The 22,132-nt window shown below is 39.6% G+C and overlaps 1 protein-coding gene across 4 annotated transcripts in view; it reads right to left on the reverse strand.

Moving 5' to 3' along the window:
* Positions 1-22,132, reverse strand: part of PRKG1 (protein kinase cGMP-dependent 1) — an 860,241-nt gene that overhangs the window by 243,528 nt on the left and 594,581 nt on the right. For all 4 annotated transcript variants that reach the window (XM_074959000.1, XM_074958999.1, XM_074959001.1 and 1 more), the window contains exon 5: positions 18,610-18,673. In XM_074959000.1, coding sequence (XP_074815101.1) covers positions 18,610-18,673 — 64 coding nt within the window. The remainder of the gene's footprint in view (positions 1-18,609; positions 18,674-22,132) is intronic.

Here is a 22,132-nt window from a genome sequence, read left to right on the forward strand (position 1 = left end):
TCAACAGTGTGCCCTTGTTGCCAAGAAGGCCAATGGCATTTTGGGGTGTATAAGTAGGGGCATTGCCAGCAGATCGAGTGACGTGATAGTTCCCCTCTATTTGACATTGGTGAGGCCTCATCTGGAGTACTGTGTCCAGTTTTGGGCCCCACACTACAAGAAGGATGTGGAGAAATTGGAGAGAGTCCAGCGAAGGGCAACAAAAATGATTAGGGGACTGGAAGACATGACTTATGAGGAGAGGCTGAAGGAACGGAGATTGTTTAGTCTACGGAAGAGAAGAATGAAGGGGGATTTGATAGCTGCTTTTAACTACCTGAAAGGTGGATCCAAAGAGGATGGATCTAGACTATTCTCAGTGATAGCAGATGACAGGACAAGGAGCAATGGTCTCAAGTTGCAGTGGGGGAGATTTAGGTTGGATATTAGGAAAAACTTTTTCACTAGGAGGGTGGTGAAACACTGGAATGCGTTACCTAGGGAGGTGGTGGAATCTCCTTCCTTAGAGGTTTTTAAGGTCAGGCTTGACAAAGCCGTGGCTGGGATGATTTAGTTGGGATTGGTCCTGCTCTGGGCAGGGGGTTGGACTAGATGGCCTCCAGAGGTCCCTTCCAACTCTGTTATTCTATGATTCTATGAAATCCCATAATCAACTTGTTAATGAATTTTCATTGTAGCAGTGTGTCTTCAATGTTGGTTTTAATTAACAAAGTTTGCTAAATTAAAATAAAAGGGGATTATGCTATAATTATAGCTCAAACTGAATAGTTGAACCATTTTTCTGATGAAATTCTGTTTTACTTTGCAAATTGTTTGTGAACAAACTTGGATTTTTCACCTTACAAGCATATTATTGGATTGTTGATCTCCAAATTTCTGTTACCATTCACCATGGTAACAAAATAAAACAAAACATTAGTTGTGGGGTAGACATTCATGAGCAGATCCCCACAAGTGTCTGCATATCAGTGCTGTAGCTGTGGCCCAGGGGAAATTTAAAGAAATCTGTCCCTCTGCTGTGCTAAGTAAGAATGGTTCTATTTCTTTAATAGTCATCATTACTCACAGTGGGAGAAGAGAACTGAGGGGAGGAAAGGGTGTGCCAAATTATCCTTTTTAGTCCAATACAGGCACCAGGGTAAGTTCTAAAATGGGCATCACCAGCACAGTTAAATCACCATACCATGGCACTTCTGCTAGCAGCAGACCACAGTGATCTGCTGCAGAGAAAATATCTGTTTTTCCTTTCTCCCCCAAATGTCTTTGTTTTTTTGTATTCAGTGTAGTTGTAGCTTTGTTGGTGTCTCTCTCTGTTTTTTGTGACATATGAGTACATGAGAGTTGAATTCACCTGCACGTTCATATATATGTAAGAACAGAAAATGCCTGAGAGAAGTGGCCCTATTAAGTTATCCCCTTTTTTCTTATATATTTTGCATGGGGAAATTGCAATGAATTTCATTAACATTTGCATTCTTCTGTGGAAAAGGAAGCATAATATGCCTAACTTCAAATCAGGTCAGATCAGAACACACTGGGACTGATGCTAATGAGGAGTAAGCTCCCGAAGAAACAGGATGTTGTGAGATCTTCTACACAGTCAATTATTCTCAAGTTTTAAGACCAGAAGGGACCGATATGATCATCTAGTCTGACCTCCTGCATAATACAGACTGCAGAAATTCATCCAGTAATTTCTTGTATACAGCCCAGTAACCGGTGGTGAACTAGAATATCTCTCTTTATATACTTCCATGCAGGGGCGGCCCATCCATATAGGTGAAGTAGGTGGTCGCCTAGGGTGCCAAGTTAAATTGGGAGCCAAATTAGAGGAAAAAAATCAAATTAAAATGAAATGAAAAAAAAGAAAAAGATGAAAAAATACAAATAAAATAATGAAGATGTCACTATTTCAATTCCCATGTGTGTACGGAGGGAATATGAATTATAATTCATATCTCTACATTTCTGAGTATTTATTAATATGTCAAATCTTTTATTTATTGCAAAAATAAATAATATTTTAGCGAAATTGTTTTTTAATTTGTGGCGTAGGGTCAAGATGACCCACTCTGTAATTTTGATCAGCAATAACTCAGTCACAATTAAACACATCTGCCAGCGGCAAGAACTGCAATGCTAGTGACACCTAATTCGAATATACATCAAGGTCGCATAGCCAGAAATTCATGTAGAGCGGAGATATTGCGAGTTGATATATGTCAAACTGTCATTTTAACACATGTCTCAGGTAGATGGTTAAGAATCGAGTGAATACTTTGGAAAATTGTGTTTCTTGGTGCCAAAGAATAAAGAATAATGTCCTTCAGCATTATAAATCCAAAATGTGAGTATCTTTAACCATTATTATACCTTAGCGTTATTATCGGGCTGTATAATTATGAACTTTTCTTTGCTATAACTGGTTCACATGTAATAAATAAGGTCCATTAAAGAAAAGTAACAGTGTTAACGCTTAATAGACTATGAAAGTGATGATGTCACACTCCAAGCGGGTAACCATGAGGAAGGGGATTACTTTCCAAACAACCGGTGTAAGGTTATTACGTCAAAAAAGGTCATTTTGTTTCCATGTAAATGCTGTAACTAACTGTTTTAATAGGTAAGTGAGTGTATGTTACTACTCACTGAACCTTTAAGCAGTGAAAAGACATGTCGGGATGGCTGCAATGTGGTTTAAATCGCCAACCTTGAGGTGGGTGTGTCAGCCATCCTTAACGCTATAATGCTTGCAGTCAGGAGCACAGTACATAACAATATTCAAATGTCCCATGGCAGAAAGAGGAAAAAGAAAACCCTCAGGAGCTGAGTATCGTAAATGAAAGGCTGAGAAGGAAAAGGACGAAGCAAAACAGCAGGGATCCTTCCTGAAATATCTTCTCTTTAATCCAAATAAAGATAGAAGCAGTTCACAGCATCCAGATGGAAGAATTTTACTTGGAGAGGAGGTTAGCTCACATCCACATGGAAGCAGTTTGGAACATCAAGATGAAGGTACATTACTTTGAGATGAGGGTAGCTCACATCCACAAAAACTCAATTTGGAAACTCAAGATGATGGAAACTTACTTCTAGATGAAGGCAGCTCACAGCATCAGACTGATATGGAAGTGGAGAAAATTTATTCATCTTCAGAGACACATGCGGTAATTGAAGTAAAGGAAGTAGAAGGAAGAAAGGCTGAGGAAGTTACAAACAAGTTACAGTATGAGGACCCAGCTTCATGGCCCAGATGTGATGACAGTGTGCAGCAAATTCTCATGTAACATGGACCCGAACAAGTTCATGAATTTCCCTTCCCTAAGGATGGAAATAAAAGAAAATTCTCTGCTCAGCATTACAAGAGGAAACTCATTAATGGGGAAGAAATTCATTGAAACTGGTTACAATATTCAGTGTTGAAGGATTCTGTGTTTTGCTTTTGCTGCATGTTGTTTAGAAATCAAGCAGTTGGTATATCACTTACTGAAAATGGTTTGAAGGACTGGAAAAACATATCTTCAATTCTCTCTTTACATGAAAGAAGTACAGAACATTTGGAATGTTTTCAAAATTGGAAAGAACTTTAATTACGATTGAAAAAAGGAAAAACTATTGATGAAGAAAATTTACATGTGATCAAGGAAAAAGAAGAATATTGGCAACAAATATTAGAGCATCTGATTGCTTTAGTGAGAGTTTGGTGGGCAAAATTTAGCATTCCGCGGCCACGGTAGAAATGAAAAATTATACACTCCAGGTAATGGAAACTTTTTAAAATTTGTTGAATACCTAGCTACGTTGATCCAGTCGTGAAGGATCATCTACGTAAAATAACTGATCATGAAACACAGGTTCATTACTTAGGAAAAAATACGCAGAATGAACCGATTCAAATCCTAGCAAATGCCATTAAAAAGAAAATTGTAGAAACTGCCCATTCTGCAAAATAATTTTCAATAATACTGGACTGTACACCAGATGTGAGTCATGTTGAACAAATGACGACAATCATTCGTTTTGTGCATATGGAAAGGTCTGCAGATGAAGATAATGTTGAAGTGCTCATAAAGGAACATTTTTGGGGTTTTGTTCCACTGAAGGAGACGACTGGAGCATTTATGACTGAAACTATTCTACAAGAGCTTGAAATAATGTCATTATCTGTTGAAAACTTACGCGGCCAGGGCTATGATAATTGGGAGTAATATGAAGGGTACAGACAATGGTGTGCAAAGGAGAATGATGGAAATCAATCCTAGGGCCTTTTTAGCTCCTTGCAGTGTGCATTCTCTGAATTTGGTTGTCAGTGATGCTGCTAGATGCTGTTTGGAGGCAAGCAGTCTCTTTGACCTGGTGCAACATGTTTATGTGTTTTTCTCAGGCTCAACACAACGTTGGGAGATTCTCACTCACCATCTGAATTCTCTAACTGTGAAACCACTTAGTCAGACAAGATGGGGGAGTTGCATTGATGCTTTGAAGCTTCTTCATGATGAACTTGGAAACGTTTATGATGCCCTAATTGGAATTTCTGATGATACTACTTTAACTGGATCATCTGGCAATACGGCATGTTCAGATGCAGAAGCTCTTGCAAATGGCCTTTCCAAGTTAAAATTTGTGACTTCACTCATTTTAATATCCTTTTCGAGATTAACATCACTAGTAAGCAGCTTCAGGAAAAGAACTTGAACATACATTCTGCTATTCAAAAACTGCAGCAAACTAAAAATATTCTGGAGGAATTCAGAAGTGATGAACGGTTCAAAAGAACACTGGTAGATTCTCTCGAGCTTGCTGAAGAAATAGACTTTCCAACAGAATTTGAACCAGAGCCAGTTCGCATTCGGCAAAAGAAACAGCATTTTCATATGAAGGACGAGACACACCCATTCATAACCCAAAACAAAGGTTGAAAGTGAATTTCTACTTCACAGTCCTTGATACTGCTATTCACTCTGTTGACGAAAGTTTTCAACAGATGCAACAGCTAGAGTTAGTATTTCGATTTCTATATGATATCCAAAGCTTGCAAAAGAAAACAGCAAAACAGATAAGAGAATTTTGTGTAAATCTGGAGTCGGCATTGACTCATGAAAATTCAAAAGACATTGATGCTACAGATTTGTGTAGTGAGGTTCAGACTTTTTTTCAAGACGACTTAAGAAACATTCCACTCTTGAAGAAGTACTGAAGTTTGTTTGTGAAAATAAATGCACAGACAGTTTTCCAAACATTTTTATGTTTCTACGCATTCTTTTAACTTTGCAGTTTCCATAGCTAATGGGGAACGTAGCTTCTCAAAGTTAGAATTGATAAAAATATATCTGCATTCAACAATGGTGCAAGAGAGACTTCTTGGACTTGCCACAATGTCAACAGAGCATGAAATAGCTGGAAAACTGGATCTAAAAGAACTAGTGACTGAATTTTCAAAACTTAAAGCAAGAAAAGTCATGTTTTAAGAGCACAGAGTGTTTTTTATTCGGAGCGTTTCGTAAAAACATGTTAAAGTTCATTGAAGAGTTTTCTTATTTCTTTCTATATTGGATGTGCTGGTAACGGCAGTTAAAGCAGGATAGCATAATGGATGATTGTGGATTTGTAATAATAAAAATAATTAACATTTTTAATGCATTTTATTTGAAATTGGATTGAAATATCATCTAGCTGTCGTGTACAAATCTATTCTGAAAATTTTGTCTCTCTCTTTTATCAGATCTCAGAAACACTGGTTGGATAGACGGACGGACAAACCGAATAATTAAGCCTCTGTTTAAAAAAAAAGCTTAAAAAACATGAAAAGGAAAAAAAGGGGCAAAGTGTTTCCCACTTTACCAAAAACCTCAGCCTAGATCTGCCCTTGGACTTTGAGGGTGGAGGTGCCGATTGCATGGTTTGCCTAGGGCACCAGTTGCTGGCAGCTAGTCTAGGGCTGCCCCTGCTTCCATGTGCAATGAGGTGGGTGGCTGCTGCTCTGCTACATGGTGCTAATATTTAATTTAGAAGTCTTACCTTAGATGGCTAATAAACTATTTGCACTACCACTTACTATGATATTTTGATTAGTCATAAAAAATTTGGATTGGGACCAAAATGTGTTTTTCCTTGCCCATTTGTACAAACAAAACTTAATTTGGAGGCATATTCATGAAAAGCTATTAACAAAGGAATGCAAACATGGAGATTGAAATATATTTCCATAATTTGACAAAACGTTTAGAAATAATCTTTCCCATGAATAGCCCAGCTCTAACTATAATCCACATCCTCCTTTGGCAATAAGAATGCCCATAAAGTACAGTAACTTCATTTGAGCAAAGGCCATATTTTATCTTTTAGAATTAAAATGGAGAAAGCAGTTTTGCTGCTGCTGCTTCCAGAAAGACCCTCTCCCCTTATTTATTTGAAATTTCTCTCACATCCATTTCCCCCCTAAGGTTATTATTTAAATATGCTTAAGGCATCATCTTCTGTGCCATGCAGTAATATCAATGGGTTCTAAATTTAGAAGGTAATTGTGACATGATGCATTGAAGGGCATAGAATTACAGATACCTGACTGCCTGATACCTAAGATTTGACCCTTAGCATTCACCACTAAAGAGAACGCAGGGAGAGAGAGCACTAAATATTTGCAAAACCAGGAAATGCTAAGCACAAGCACTATGTATCTTTCTTGTTCTAATCTGTGTTTGTCATAAATATAAAGGGAAGGGTAAACCCCTTTAAAATCCCTCCTGGCCAGAGGAAAAATCCTCTCACCTGTAAAGGGTTAAGAAGCTAAAGGTAACCTCGCTGGCACCTGACCAAAATGACCAATGAGGAGACAAGATACTTTCAAAAGCTGGGAGGAGGGAGAGAAACAAAGGGTCTGTGTCTGTCTATATGCTGCTTTTGCTGGGGATAGAACAGGAATGGAGTCTTAGAACTTTAGTAAGTAATCTAGCTAGGTATGTGTTAGATTATGATTTCTTTAAATGGCTGAGAAAGGAACTGTGCTGAATAGAATGACTATTTCTGTCTGTGTGTCTTTTTTGTAACTTAAGGTTTTGCCTAGAGGGATTCTCTATGTTTTGAATCTAATTACCCTGTAAAGTATCTACCATCCTGATTTTACAGAGGTGATTCCTTTACTTCTATTAAAAGTCTTCTTGTAAGAAAACTGAATGCTTTTTCATTGTTCTCAGATCCAAGGGTTTGGGTCTGTGGTCACCTATGCAAATTGGTGAGGATTTTTACCAAACCTTTCCCAGGAAGTGGGGTGCAAGGGTTGGGAGGATTTGGGGGGGAAAGACGTGTCCAAACTACATTTCCCAGTAAACCCAGTTAGAGTTTGGTGGTGGCAGTGGATATTCCAAGGACAAAGGATAAAATTAATTTGTACCTTGGGGAAGTTTTAACCTAAGCTGGTAAAAGTAAGCTTAGGAGGTTTTCATGCAGGTCCCCACATCTTCGCGAACCAGCTGAGCGGCGGCGAACCAGCTGAGCGGCGGGGGACAGCAGAGCAGCACACAGCAGGAGTTTGCCTGGGAGTTCGCCTGGAGTGAGCCCAGTGAGGCTTACATCTTGCCAACTCCTCTGAGAAACCTCATAGTAGGAAGGTGATATGGAGGGGGGGGTTCAGCTGTTGTGACCTGCACTGGATGTGCCATGTTTGTCTTTCTTCCACAGGATAGAAGCGACTTTGTCTGTACAAAGTGCAAGCTGGTCTCCATATTGGAAGATAAGATTGAAGGTCTGGACCAACAGATAACGACCCTGCGTTGCATATAAGAAACTGAGGATTTCCTGGACAAAACTCAGGATATGCTTCTACGGGCACAAAGCTCTAAAGATTTAGAGCAGGTTGCACAGCGGAGCCAAGAGGCCAGTGAAGAAGCTTGGCAACATGTGACCTCCAGAAGAAGAAGGGGGAATGTCCGGGCTTCAGCAACACGGACAAAGGTAACTAACCGCTTTCATGTTCTCTCCATAGGTACTAATGCGGAGAGTGGACCAGATGATACGTCTGAGGGAAGGCAGCAGAAGGAGACTCCGCTGGTTGGAAGGCATGAGATGCACTGTCCTGAGATGGGGGGTTCCACTCCCAAGAAAGGGAGGCGGGTGGTGGTGGTCGGGGACTCTCTCCTCCGGGGGACTGAGTCATCTATCTGCCGCCCTGACCGGGAAAACCGAGAAGTCTGCTGCTTGCCAGGGGCTAAGATTCGCGATGTGACGGAGAGACTGCCGAGACTCATCAAGCCCTCGGATCGCTACCCCTTCCTGCTTCTCCACGTGGGCACCAATGATACTGCCAAGAATGACCTTGAGCGGATCACTGCGGACTACGTGGCTCTGGGAAGAAAGATAAAGGAGTTTGAGGCACAAGTGGTGTTCTCGTCCATCCTCCCCGTGGAAGGAAAAGGCCAGGGCAGGGACCGTCGAATCGTGGAAGTCAACGAATGGCTACGCAGGTGGTGTCGGAGAGAAGGCTTTGGATTCTTTGACCATGGGATGGTGTTCCATGAAGGAGGAGTGCTGGGCAGAGACGGGCTCCATCTTACGAAGAGAGGGAAGAGCATCTTTGCGAGCAGGCTGGCTAACCTAGTAAGGAGGGCTTTAAACTAGGTTCACCGGGGGAAGGAGACCAAAGCCCTGAGGTAAGTGGAAAAACAGGATACTGGGAGGAAGCACAGGCAGGAACGTCTGTGAGGGGAGGGCTCCTGCCTCATACTGAGAATGAGGGGCGATCAGCAGGTTATCTCAAGTGCTTATATACGAATGCACAAAGCCTTGGAAACAAGCAGGGAGAACTGGAGGTCCTGGTGATGTCAGGGAATTATGACGTGATTGGAATAACAGAGACTTGGTGGGACAACTCACATGACTGGAGTACTGTCATGGATGGTTATAAACTGTTCAGGAAGGACAGGCAGGGCAGAAAAGGTGGGGTAGTAGCACTGTATGTAAGGGAGCAGTATGACTGCTTAGAGCTCCGGTACGAAACTGCAGAAAAACCTGAGTGTCTCTGGATTAAGTTTAGAAGCGTGAGTAACAAGAGTGATGTAGTGGTGGGAGTCTGCTATAGACCACCGGACCAGGGGGATGAGGTGGATGAGGCTTTCTTCCGGCAACTCACAGAAGCTACTAGATCGCACGCCCTGGTTCTCATGGGTGACTTTAATTTTCCTGATATTTGCTGGGAGAGCAATACAGCGGTGCACAGACAATCCAGGAAGTTTTTGGAAAGCATAGGGGACAATTTCCTGGTGCAAGTGCTAGACGAGCCAACTAGGGGGGGAGCTTTTCTTGACCTGCTGCTCACAAACAGGGAAGAATTAGTGGGGGAAGCAAAAGTGGATGGGAATCTGGGAGGCAGTGACCATGAGATGGTCGAGTTCAGGATCCTGACACAGGGAAGAAAGGTAAGCAGCAGGATACGGACCCTGGACTTCAGGAAAGCAGACTTCGACTCCCTCAGGGAGCGGATGGGTAGGATCCCCTGGGGGACTAACATGAAGGGGAAAGGAGTCCAGGAGAGCTGGCTGTATTTCAAGGAATCCCTGTTGAGGTTACAGGGACAAACCATCCCGATGAGTCGAAAGAATAGTAAATATGGCAGGCGACCAGCTTGGCTTAATGGTGAAATCCTAGCGGATCTTAAACATAAAAAAGAAGCTTACAAGAAGTGGAAGGTTGGACATATGACCAGGGAAGAGTATAAAAATATTGCTCGGGCATGTAGGAATGAAATCAGGAGGGCCAAATCGCACCTGGAGCTGCAGCTAGCAAGAGATGTCAAGAGTAACAAGAAGGGTTTCTTCAGGTATGTTGGCAACAAGAAGAAAGCCAAGGAAAGTGTGGGCCCCTTACTGAATGAGGGAGGCAACCTAGTGACAGAGGATGTGGAAAAAGCTAATGTGCTCAATGCTTTTTTTGCCTCTGTCTTCACTAACAAGGACAGCTCCCAGACTGCTGCACTGGGCATCGCAACATGGGGAGTAGATGGCCAGCCCTCTGTGGAGAAAGAGGTGGTTAGGGACTATTTAGAAAAGCTGGACGTGCACAAGTCCATGGGGCCGGAGGAGTTGCATCCGAGAGTGCTAAAGGAATTGGCGGATGTGATTGCAGAGCCATTGGCCATTATCTTTGAAAACTCGTGGCGAACGGGGGAAGTCCCAGATGACTGGAAAAAGGCTAATGTAGTGCCAATCTTTAAAAAAGGGAAGAAGGAGGATCCTGGGAACTACAGGCCAGTCAGCCTCACCTCAGTCCCCGGAAAAATCATGGAGCAGGTCCTCAAGGAATCAATCCTGAAGCACTTACACGAGAGGAAAGTGATCAGGAACAGTCAGCATGGATTCACCAAGGGAAGGTCATGCCTGACTAATCTAATCGCCTTCTATGATGAGATTACTGATTCTGTGGATGAAGGGAAAGCAGTGGATGTATTGTTTCTTGACTTTAGCAAAGCTTTTGACACGGTCTCCCACAGTATACTTGTCAGCAAGTTAAAGAAGTATGGGCTGGATGAATGTACTATAAGGTGGGTAGAAAGTTGGCTAGATTGTCGGGCTCAACGGGTAGTGATCAATGGCTCCATGTCTAGTTGGCAGCCGGTGTCAAGTGGAGTGCCCCAGGGGTCGGTCCTGGGGCTGGTTTTGTTCAATATCTTCATAAATGATCTGGAGGATGGTGTGGATTGCACTCTCAGGAAATTTGCGGATGATACTAAACTGGGAGGAGTGGTAAATACGCTGGAGGGCAGAGATAGGATACAGAGGGACCTAGACAAATTGGAGGATTGGGCCAAAAGAAACCTGATGAGGTTCAATAAGGATAAGTGCAGGGTCCTGCACTTAGGACGGAAGAACCCAATGCACAGCTACAGACTAGGGACCGAATGGCTAGGCAGCAGTTCTGCGGAAAAGGACCTAAGGGTTACAGTGGATGAGAAGCTGGATATGAGTCAGCAGTGTGCCCTTGTTGCCAAGAAGGCCAATGGCATTTTGGGGTGTATAAGTAGGGGCATAGCGAGCAGATCGAGGGACGTGATCGTTCCCCTCTATTCAACATTGGTGAGGCCTCATCTGGAGTACTGTGTCCAGTTTTGGGCCCCACACTACAAGAAGGATGTGGAGAAATTGGAGAGAGTCCAGCGAAGGGCAACAAAAATGATTAGGGGTCTGGAAGACATGACTTATGAGGAGAGGCTGAGGGAACTGGGATTGTTTAGTCTGCGGAAGAGAAGAATGAGGGGGGATTTGATAGCTGCTTTCAACTACCTGAGAGGTGGTTCCAGAGGGGATGGTTCTAGACTATTCTCAGTGGTAGAAGAGGACAGGACAAGGAGTAATGGTCTCAAGTTGCAGTGGGGGAGGTTTAGGCTGGATATTAGGAAAAACTTTTTCACTAGGAGGGTGGTGAAATACTGGAATGCGTTACCTAGGGAGGTGGTAGAATCTCCTTCCTTGGAAGTTTTTAAGGTCAGGCTTGACAAAGCCTTGGCTGGGATGATTTGATTGGGGATTGGTCCTGCTTTGAGCAGGGGGTTGGACTAGATGACCTCCTGAGGTCCCTTCCAACCCTGATACTCTATGATTCTATGATCTGTACCCTAGAGTTCAGAGTGGGGGAGGAACCTTGACAGTGTTCATGTATAACTTTGCCCAGGAAGCGGGGGTGGGGGGGAACTATATTCAGAATTTTATGTTTCAGTTAAACACTGTAATCATGAGAATTTGTGCTATGTATTAATGTTACATTGTAGAAGTGGGGGGAGACGGGGAGGAAGAAAGGCTTGATACAAAGTGTGTTGAAGTCAATGGAAAGTCTCATATTTCCTTGGATCAGGCTTCTAATTAGGAAAAGCTAAGTGAGAACGTTGAGCATTTGACAGAAATATCATTAAACTAAATGATGTAGTTTTTTTTTAACATTACAGCAAACTATGTCAGTAATTCAGAAGCATGGTCCATCTTTAATAAACACAGCTCACTGTGTTTGTTTGATCATTTTCAGATCTTGTCCTGTGTTACTCAGTTCTATCAGCTTTTTGTTTAAAAAGAAGTATTAACCAAAAAACAATCACCAAAAAGATGAACAAGATTTTAAATGAAGCAACTAAAGATAACTATTGTGATCCATGCCTTCAGCACCTTGAGATTAGACTAGTGTGATGTTGTGTACATGGTAAGAACATAAGAATGGCTATATTGGGTCAAACCAATGGATTATCTAACCAAGGATCCTATCTTCCAACAGTCGCCAGAACAGGGCAATTCATCAAGTAACCCGTCCTCTGTCATCCAGTCCCATCTTATAGCAGTCAGAGGTTTAGGAACACACAGAGCATAGGGTCGTGTTCCTGACCATCTTGGTTATTGATGCACCTATCCTCCATGAACTTCTCTAAATCTTTGAACCCAATTATACTTTTGGCCTTCACAACATCCCCAGGAAACAAGTTCCACAGTATTCACTTTCTCCACACTAGTGATGATTTTATAGACCTCTATCATATCCCAAGTCTCTTTTCAAAACGGAACAGTCCCAGTCTGTTTAATCTCTCCTCCTATGGAAGCTGCTCCATTCCCCTAATCATTTTTGTTGCCCTCTCTGGACTTTTTACAATTCTAGTATATCTTTGAGATGGGGCAATTAGAACTGCATGCAGTATGCAAGGTGTGGGCGTACCATGGATTTATATAGTGGCATTGTGATATTTTCTGTCTTATTATCTATCCCTTTCTTAATAATTCCCAACATTCTGTTCACTTTTTTGACTGCCGCTGCTCATTGAGTGGACATTTTCAGGGAACTATCCACAATGATTCCAAGATCTCATTCTTGTGTGGCACAAGCTAATTTAGACCCCATCATTTCGTATATATAGTTGGGATTATGTATTATGTTGCACTTATCAACACTGAATTTCATTGCCATTTTCTTGCCCAGTCACACAGTTTAATGAGATCCCTTTGTAATTCTTGGTAGTCAGTTTTGAACTTAACTATCTTGAGTAATTTTGTATCATCTGCAAATTTTGCCACATCACTGTTTACCCCTTTTTCCAGATCATTTATGAATATGTGGAACAGCACAGGTCTAGTACAAATCTTTGGGGGAACTACTAAGGATTATGTTTCTCTGGGTTGCGCCACAGCTCAGCCAGGAAGTAAAGTAGTATTTGCTGAGTCAAAGTTTCCCCCTGCTCTTCCCACCAAAACACGAGTATACAAGGCTAAAATTTTCACTGTCTTCAAGATTGAAGCCCTCCAGAAAATAGGCCTCTACTAAGAGGCTATACAGACTGCTATGGTACTAGGACTTCCGGTAACTTGGGTAGGCTTCAGCATGAGGTATATGGGTGTATGTGGGAGCAAGGGGGTGGAAAGAAGGGAAACAGAGATAAGATACTGAGTGGTGGTATGAAGTTGGCCTGCTCCACAAACCAAGAGACCAGAGATAACTTCTGGTAGATTGTTTTACAGGTATAACTAACGAAGAAAGTGAGATCAGTTTTCAAAAACATTTTCCCAGTTTACCGTAATATGAGGGATGTTTTAATACCTTAAATATTTTGTGAATAGAATTCAAAATGTTGATAGTAGGCAACTCATTTGCAGTTCATCACAGAGTCATTTTTTGTTTGCAAATCACACCAATTGCAGTAAATTGCTATGCATATTACACGGCTCTTCAAAGTACTTTCTAACATTTTCAATAGAGCTGATTTAGAGCTCATCACAGATTCCTTTTCTGTTTCCAAATCACATACATGGTAAAGAATTGCTAGAAGACAAGCACTGGTTATGCATATTATTAAAAAGGAACTGTTTATTACATTTTCTTTTAAAGTCTCCTAAATAGGAAAAATTATCTGTCTTCTTCATAAATTAATTTAAGTGAGTTACTAACTGGATGATGAGGGAAAACTAAGTGATGCAAATTTGTAATATGCTAAGGGAAATAGAAACTATTAAAACAAAGACTTCCTCTAAAAACATGTAAATATACTGGAACTCCCGCAACAAAAGGGTGGGTAGGTGGGGTGGGGTGGGGGAGTTCCAGTATATTTACATGAGGTGTTTCAGCTTTATATATTGAAGGACTTTTAAATGTCTGTCCTATCTATAGAACTATTGTGAACCATTTCATTTTTCACTGAATTTCCCTCTTTTTGTACATAATTTTTATAGTCAATGAATATTTATAGCAATTGAATATTTATAGTTTCCTTCGGTGAAACACAGTTTATTTGGACAGTAGATTTTACATTGGTAGTAGGCAAACACAAGACTATATAGCTGATGTAGATATGTAGGCAGACAACCATGGAGAATCTTTATCTATTCTCCTTCCCGCTCCTGTCCAGGCTCTTGACAATCCTGTCACCACTTTTTTTTTTTTTACATCTCTTTAATCTGCCCATTCAGGTCTATTCCTACTGCTAAAATCTTGGTCAATTTGGAGTGGAGACGGGTAGGAAGAAGTCAGGGGCTGGCATGCCCATTGAAGCAGAGTTTATATTGTGGTGTATTGTTTGTATAGTAGTTCTGGTAGAGTTCATAAGCCAGTCTTTGGGTGCCATTTTGTCAGCATAGATCTTGCTGGACATACGTAAAATTTGAGTGAAAGATTAAACTGTAAACAAAGGTGGACAGGCCATACGATTTTGAGTGAATCTGTAAACAAGGGTGTGACAGACCATTTGCTGGAGATAGTATCTCCAGGGCAAGTTGAGATAAGTGGGATAACTGACAAACTTAAAATGCAGATAAGGGAAGGACATAAAGAACTGGTTCCTACATAATGCATACAATGTCCAAACCAATTAGATTCAAGAAATTCAGATTTTAGTAGTTAGGAAAAATGTATATAAACTGTGTGATGTGTAACATGAATTGGAATTGTGATATCACTATGTACCTAAACCCCTTACATCTGGTCCTTGCCTAAAGTAACCTGAGTGATGAGCTGGAATTGAACTAAGTTTTTTGGACTCCCAGAGAACTAGATGAAATGTCCTCCCAGAACTGGATGAGATGTTCTGGATAAGCCAAATGGAAAATCCCAACATGATTCAGACTCACAATACACATATGTATCCTATTTGACATGTACTGGTCATGTTAAAAAGTCAGCCATATGCCTTTTTGATAATATGTACAGCATTTTTCATATAGAAAATATCTATATATTTTATTATTATAGATAAACAACCACCAACTAGAAGATGATATGCACAGCCACAATGCACAAAAGAAAAAATCAGTCTCATATAAGCCACAGAAACATATTACTCATTGACAGAGTTAGCATGTTTGGCAAGCCCCAGGATAAATAACCCAATAAAGTCAGAGACCAGAAAGATCTGCTTCAACACAGACAACTGTGATTTAGTTTAAAACAACATAAATCAAATCCTGAAAACATAAAGGTTCTCAGGTTTTGAAATAAATGAAAAAAAAATTCAGCTGTGACCAAACACTTTGAAAAATGGTAATAAAAATTTCAGTCTCATACATTTTAAAAAAATATATGAATATAATCATTTTAATTAAAAAAAAAACAGAACAGTTCCTTTGCTCTGTTCTAGCCACTTTTCATCACCCTCGCACCAGAAAAGGGCAGAAAGTTGGTGTGAATCAGCTAGCTAAAATTCTGGTTCTCTGCCTCTTTAAGGAGATGCCAAGGGTGTGTCTAGAATGCAGTGTTCTCTGGTGATCCCCAGTTGTTATAATGGCCCTTGGGAGCCACTACCAGTTGGTGCAGTTTGAAGCTTTGAGACTGCTCTAAACTATGTTGGGTTAGTAACAGAGCAGAATTGATTTCAAGTACACAGGTTACACCCAACATTTGTAGTCAAATTCAATCTGTACAGGTAGAGATAAAATTTACCTAGTTAATATGAATAAATTACTTGACAAAACTACAACACAATTATTAATTGGGGCTCAAATCTGCTCACATTCAAGTCAATGGGCCTGGTTCTGCTTTCACTCTGGTATAAATCATGAGCGACTGCAGTGATGTTACATTAGTGTGAAACCACTAGAAGACAGAGGAGAATTGCACTCGTGTTTTGTTAATTCACATTCAATTTATCTCTGCTAAATAAATAATTTTAATTTTTCTATCAACTTTAAAGGTGTGGTCATGTTATCATACATGGTCATTTTCTCACTGTCTTCCTAACATTTCCACAATTGCTTTGGATAATGGATAACAAATACAGGTCTTTAGTTTCTGGGTTTTAGCTAACAGCTCTTTTAGAAGGTGTTAGAAAAATGTAGTGCACCTGTGCTGCGTTATTCACAGAGTTTCTTAAGAAGAAACAGTGTATTAAATTGTGACATTAAGAGTGAGATTATTCCCTGCCTCACACTGTACCAAGTCAGTCACTTTCATTCAATTTTTGTTACAGTGAAAGCTAAGATAAAAATACAATTACTTTGTTAATTCATTTAGATATGTTTGATTTTGTAAAACATTAAATATACAGCCTTGCAGTAAGTACTACAGGTAATTCTATAGTTTATGAAGAATTTGTTACATGAAAACAAAGAATAACACAGTGAAAAGCAAAAATGTTTTTTGGCCACTTAGGAAATGTAAAAATGTCTGTTGGAAAGTCCTCTAATGGATCATCTAGTACAGACTAGATGCAATTAACCAGTTATCTTGATAGAGGAGTGTACAGTCTAGCATTAAATAATTGGCTCCATACAGGTATTGGTTACACAGGGCAAACCACTTTAAAAAGAAAAAGATATATTCTCCTACCAAAGCACTAACATCATTTCCATTAATGTTATGCAACTTGTGTTTCTTTTATTTTTTCCAGTTAGGATTCAGCTTGTTTCTATACTTCACCCTTTTTCTCAATAGCTATTTTCTTATAACTCAAGAGATCAACATAAAACTAAAGAGCCAAATCTTGCTAGTTTTACTCATATATGTAAAATTAACAGAAGTAATGCTAGATAAGCGTTCCCAGGAATACTTACTTTTATATTTTTGTGTCTCATTTGTTCATCATGTTTTTTTTCCCCTGACAGCTAACGTGTAGCTAGAAAAGTATTTTATTGACTTTACATATTTTCATTTAAAATTGATGTATAGAGTTTAATATTGTTAACATGATCCAAATAAATTAAACTATTTCCAGTTAAGCATGTATTTTTGATATACACAGATTTAATTTGGCACAGGTTTATTTACAGCATTCTGAATTATTATGGCTATTTTTCAAAATACTACAAACATTTCTCTGGCAGCAACACAGGAAATAAAAATGCCCCATGATTACTTTACTGTGCTTGACAAATGTATGTTTTGCTTAGATTTCTAATAAAAACAGAGGTTGCAAAATTTTCTCACATATTAAACAAAAGAAAGCAAAGGAAAAGTAACAGCATATTAATAGACGTTGCAGAAGTAAAAAGAAGTTAAAAAATCAGCTTTTTTCATGACTATTTAAGTATTATGCCTTCATTCTTTTGCTACATGGCTATACTATTGGTTTTGTTGGTCAAGTTGTGAAAAAAAAATCAAACATTTAAAGCATACAAGTTAAATTTGTAATGGTCTCATTAATTGTGCCTGTAATATACAGAAGTGTGTAATTCTGATGTGCAAAATGGGCAGTTAAGTAGGCAAATACAAACTATGCTATATGCAATGTAATTATTTTAAATTAATTTTATGAGAGCAAACAGGAACCCCAAAATGCTGCAAGTCCTGTTAAGGACTCATTAAAAGCATGTCACTAAATATATCAAATGTCTTATTGCTAGATTTTATACAAAGACTAAATCAAAATATATTTTGTGTGGCACATGTACAAAGCATAAGGAAAGTGAAAACAAATTCATAAGCCAAGAGAGTATTGAAATGGCCCGATTCCTAGAATGTACTAACCGCTTTGGGAGTTGAAAACACTCAACAACTTGCAGGCTAAGGCCCTAAATTAGCAAAGAAACTTCCAAGATAAGTTTCCTAAATGCTCACTGCTCTCCCTCTCAGACTAAATGAGCCAAATCTGTATGCTGAGCCTGATTTAGGCTACTGACCCCGTGGTGGAAAGTCTGCCAGAGGATGGGAGCAGTGGAGCAGGCTGGCCACAATCCCCACTCCACTTGGGAGGGCCAGAGTCAGCGAGCATAGACCAGAAAGATGTGAAGGGGGCAGCAGTAAAATCCTGGCTTCACTGAAGTTAGTAGCAAAAATCCTATGGACTTCAGCAGAGTCAGGATTTCATCTAGGAAAAAAATTAATTTGGTATAGCTCCTGGGCAGACCCTTCCAGCAGGGCATCTGTTATATCTGGACACATCTGCCCTACCCTGCTGTAATCTCAACGGGAGGGCAATAGACGTACTGTTACCACCCTCCTTCAAGGCTGATATTGTCCTCCAGTGAATGTAGAAAGATGCAAGTTTCACTATCTGTACCTTCAGGGTTTAACCAAGCTCATTATGTCTAAATAATGGAACAGATAACCATGATCTGGAACAAAACTGTGAAGCTGTGAGTTCTGAAGAGAGCCTAGAAGATTTTCCTACAAGAGGACCTACAGGCCATGGACCTCATAGTATCCTCAAGAATTAAAATCACTTACCTCTTCTAGGACATCTGCAAGCTTACTGAGTATCTCTTCAGGAAGACTCTGGAATGTTGGAACACTGTAATATAAAATGGAAAAGAACTATTGTTTAATTAATAAAGTTAGTTTATTTCATAAAGTCAGTTAATCAACAAGGTTCCACGAGAGCCAAACAACTTTATTATTTATAATCAATATGGACTCAATCTTGTACTGTAGTTCTTAACTACCAATTTTAGCGTAATAAGCATAACTCTTCAGGATTGATCATCATAAAAGCAGCATACACAGTGAATTCTTATTTCTCTATGTCTCCTTGGGTATAATTGAGACATTCAATGGTTACAGAACAGGAAGCTACACGGAACAAACATTTTGAAGCTACGCCTTTCCTGTATAAGGTGAAATGTGAATATCTTCTCAAAAATTCATATTGGGAATCAGCTAAATGAAACTATGCTACAAACTCTTCCGAGTGGCTTGTCTTCTTGGCTGCCCCTGCTCTCACTTTCTTCTAAGTGCAGCTTCTATGCACACTTGAGTGGGCCACAACACCAGGGCCAAAGTTTTCAAGCACAAAAATTAAATGTAGGCTCCTAAATCTAAATTTTGGATTCTAAATAATTAGGTTGATTTTCAAAATTGCTTATTGCCCAGCAGCTCCCACTTCACCTCAATGAGAGCTACTAGATGCTCCAAACTTTTGAAAATTAGCCCATTTATTTAGGAGCCAAAATCAGGATATAGGAGACTAATCTTAGGGTCTTATTTATGAAAATCTTGGTTCTGATTGCCAAGCAGGAGTAAACAAAAACATTAAAAAGGTGGCTTATACCCACTACCATTTGTAATCCCTGGGTCCCTGGTCATGACCCGGGTCCCTCGTCTCTGCTCCCATCAGACTATCTTTCCTTCATGTGAATCATGTTCATTTCAGAGTGAGCACAGAGATGTGTTCACATTGGATTATGTTTTAAATTATCTTTTAAACCACTTGAAATAAATTTCATCTTATTTTTTTAAAGTGTTACAGTTTAAACCCTCCCCCACTCCGCTCTTCATTAACTTTGATTAACATTTCCAATCCTATTTTACATTTAAATGTTAACACCATTGTAAAACTTCGCTGATAAATACATTATTCTTCTAATTAAATGCCAATTTAAAATATTTTTATAACCATACTAAGTGACATATTAGGCTTCTATGTTCTCTTCATTTTAACAATACTTGTATGAGAGAGGGCTAGTAGATGCAGCAAATTATGGATGAAATTCATCCTGTGCAAAGGGCCAGCCCAAGGCCAATCATTTACATTCCACTTTAGCTGTCAGAACAGAATGTAGGTGGAAGATGAGTGGTGTATAGGCTTTGGGTGGGCCCTCTATACAGGGTAAAGTGTACCCTAAATGAATCAGTCATTTTTGCCTCGGTAGATGTGGGTTCAGGCTTTTTTTAGATCACTGAAATAGAATCCTCCCATAGTGTAGAGAGCCAACAGAAGGCTCTCTGCATCACAGATACCTTCCACAAGGACTGTGCTGCAGGTTTGCTGGCAGGACAGCCACACATGGGTGTGCACACACTCACATGAGGCACAGATCGTTCTTGGCAGCCCCATATAGTCCAGTGTGGAAAGCCAAGGGGTAACCCAGAAACGGTCCAGGGAGGGACCAAAGATCCCAAAGTTCCAGTCCCCAATTATACTTGTTTTGAGTACCATGGCCACAGATTGTAGCCCACATTAGCAACCTAATGCTAGGGTAGGGGTGAAAGAGGCAGTGCTGCAGTCCTGGACTCTGGACCTGAGCTGGATTTCACCTCGCTAAGTGGTCAATATTCCAGCCATATAAAGTCTGGTTCTATGCAGGTGGAGTAAATCCAGTCTTGAGAGGTACTGACTGTTCTTGTTGCACATCAAAGTAGTTAAAGGTACTCAGCACCTCACAGAATTGGGCTCCTGTGCGTCCTCAGTCCTTCAAGGGAGTGAAGCATCTGTAATTCCCATTGCTGTTTATGGCAGTTGTGGCTGCTAAATACTCCTAGGATAAATCCCCAAATTAACAGAACATTAACACTATTTATGGTAGTTTATAATATGCTCCATACCAAATAGCAACAGTATCGTATGTGGGGCCAAATCTCCTTCTCATGTGAAACTCCCAATGAACATTTTTGAGCATGTGTTTACCAGAATTTGTCCCTATATGAGCTTAAAATTAATGTGTTCTGTGACATGGTTTATAGTAAGTTCTTAAAGTAGACAGAAGCAGTCATCATTTATTAAATATTAATGAAATATGTATAAATCAACTGTGTATTATTAATTACTAATTGAGGCACAACTGGCCACTTATTAAATCATGAGATAAATAACATATACAATTAGTACTTGTTACAAAGCCTACTGAAATCAATGAGACCCTTTCCATTGAATTCAATGGGCTTTGGATCACTTAGATACTGACAGTAATTTCCAAAGGCTTTACCAAACATCTAAATATATGGATCCCATCCAATCTATAAAAATAATGATGCAGAAGTGTTCAGAGTAATTAAGTGCTTGCTGTTCCAGTAATAAATACATTTTAAAAACCCTTACATTTGCCAAAATGTAAGTGCAAGCTTCTGTCATTCACAATATTTTTTCTGCAAAACACTGTTTCTAATGGAGGTACACTGCTGCTACTATACTGTGGACCAAAGTAAAAAGATGGGACAGAAATTATTGCTTTGATATCCATGTATTACAGACATTCATTATTCCAGCTTTACCATTCTCACAAGAAGAATCAGAAAGAATGAACTGGTAGAGTATTATTTCCTACAAAAGATAGCTGTCCAAAATTTTGCACTGTGAAATTTCACTGAAATCAGAATTAGGACAGAATTTAGCACACCACATTTTTAATGAAAGTATTTTCCCTTTTAGAACACAGAATCTTCTGCAAAAACTTTGCTACAATGAAGGTAATAGATCCATTACAGTCTAAGTTGTAGAGAAAAAACCTTTATGAAGCCTGTTTCTTAAGCAGGTAAGAGAAATGGCTTTGTGTATGTTGTATCAGACAAACAATCTCAATGAACTAAATAGTCCTACTGTCAAAAGCTTAGGGTATTTAAACAAAATTAAGTTCACAACATAAAAGGGTGAAGGAAGGAAGAAATGTCTAAAGCTTTTTCATTGCAATGGAGCAGATAATTAGACAATTAGAAATGTTGACAAAGCACAAGTCCCAAACAAATTATATCCCAGAATTACAAAATTAAATATCTTAGTAAACAGAAAGCCTTTAGAAAGGATTTATGATAGCTCAGAAAGGACCAGGGTGCTTCTAAATGACTGGAGGGTGGTAATATAGTTAGCTTGTATTTACATTGTGGAAGATGCTCAGATACCACAGTGATGGACAAGTTTATAAAATGTAGAAAGAATATATTTATGAAACGGGATAGAAAAAACAATTATTGATCTGTGAGCCTGATTTTATGAGGATTTTGAGATGTGAGATGATGATGATACACTGATAAGGAACAA

Source organism: Natator depressus, chromosome 7 (assembly GCF_965152275.1).
Source record: "Natator depressus isolate rNatDep1 chromosome 7, rNatDep2.hap1, whole genome shotgun sequence".
NCBI lineage: Eukaryota > Metazoa > Chordata > Testudines > Cheloniidae > Natator > Natator depressus.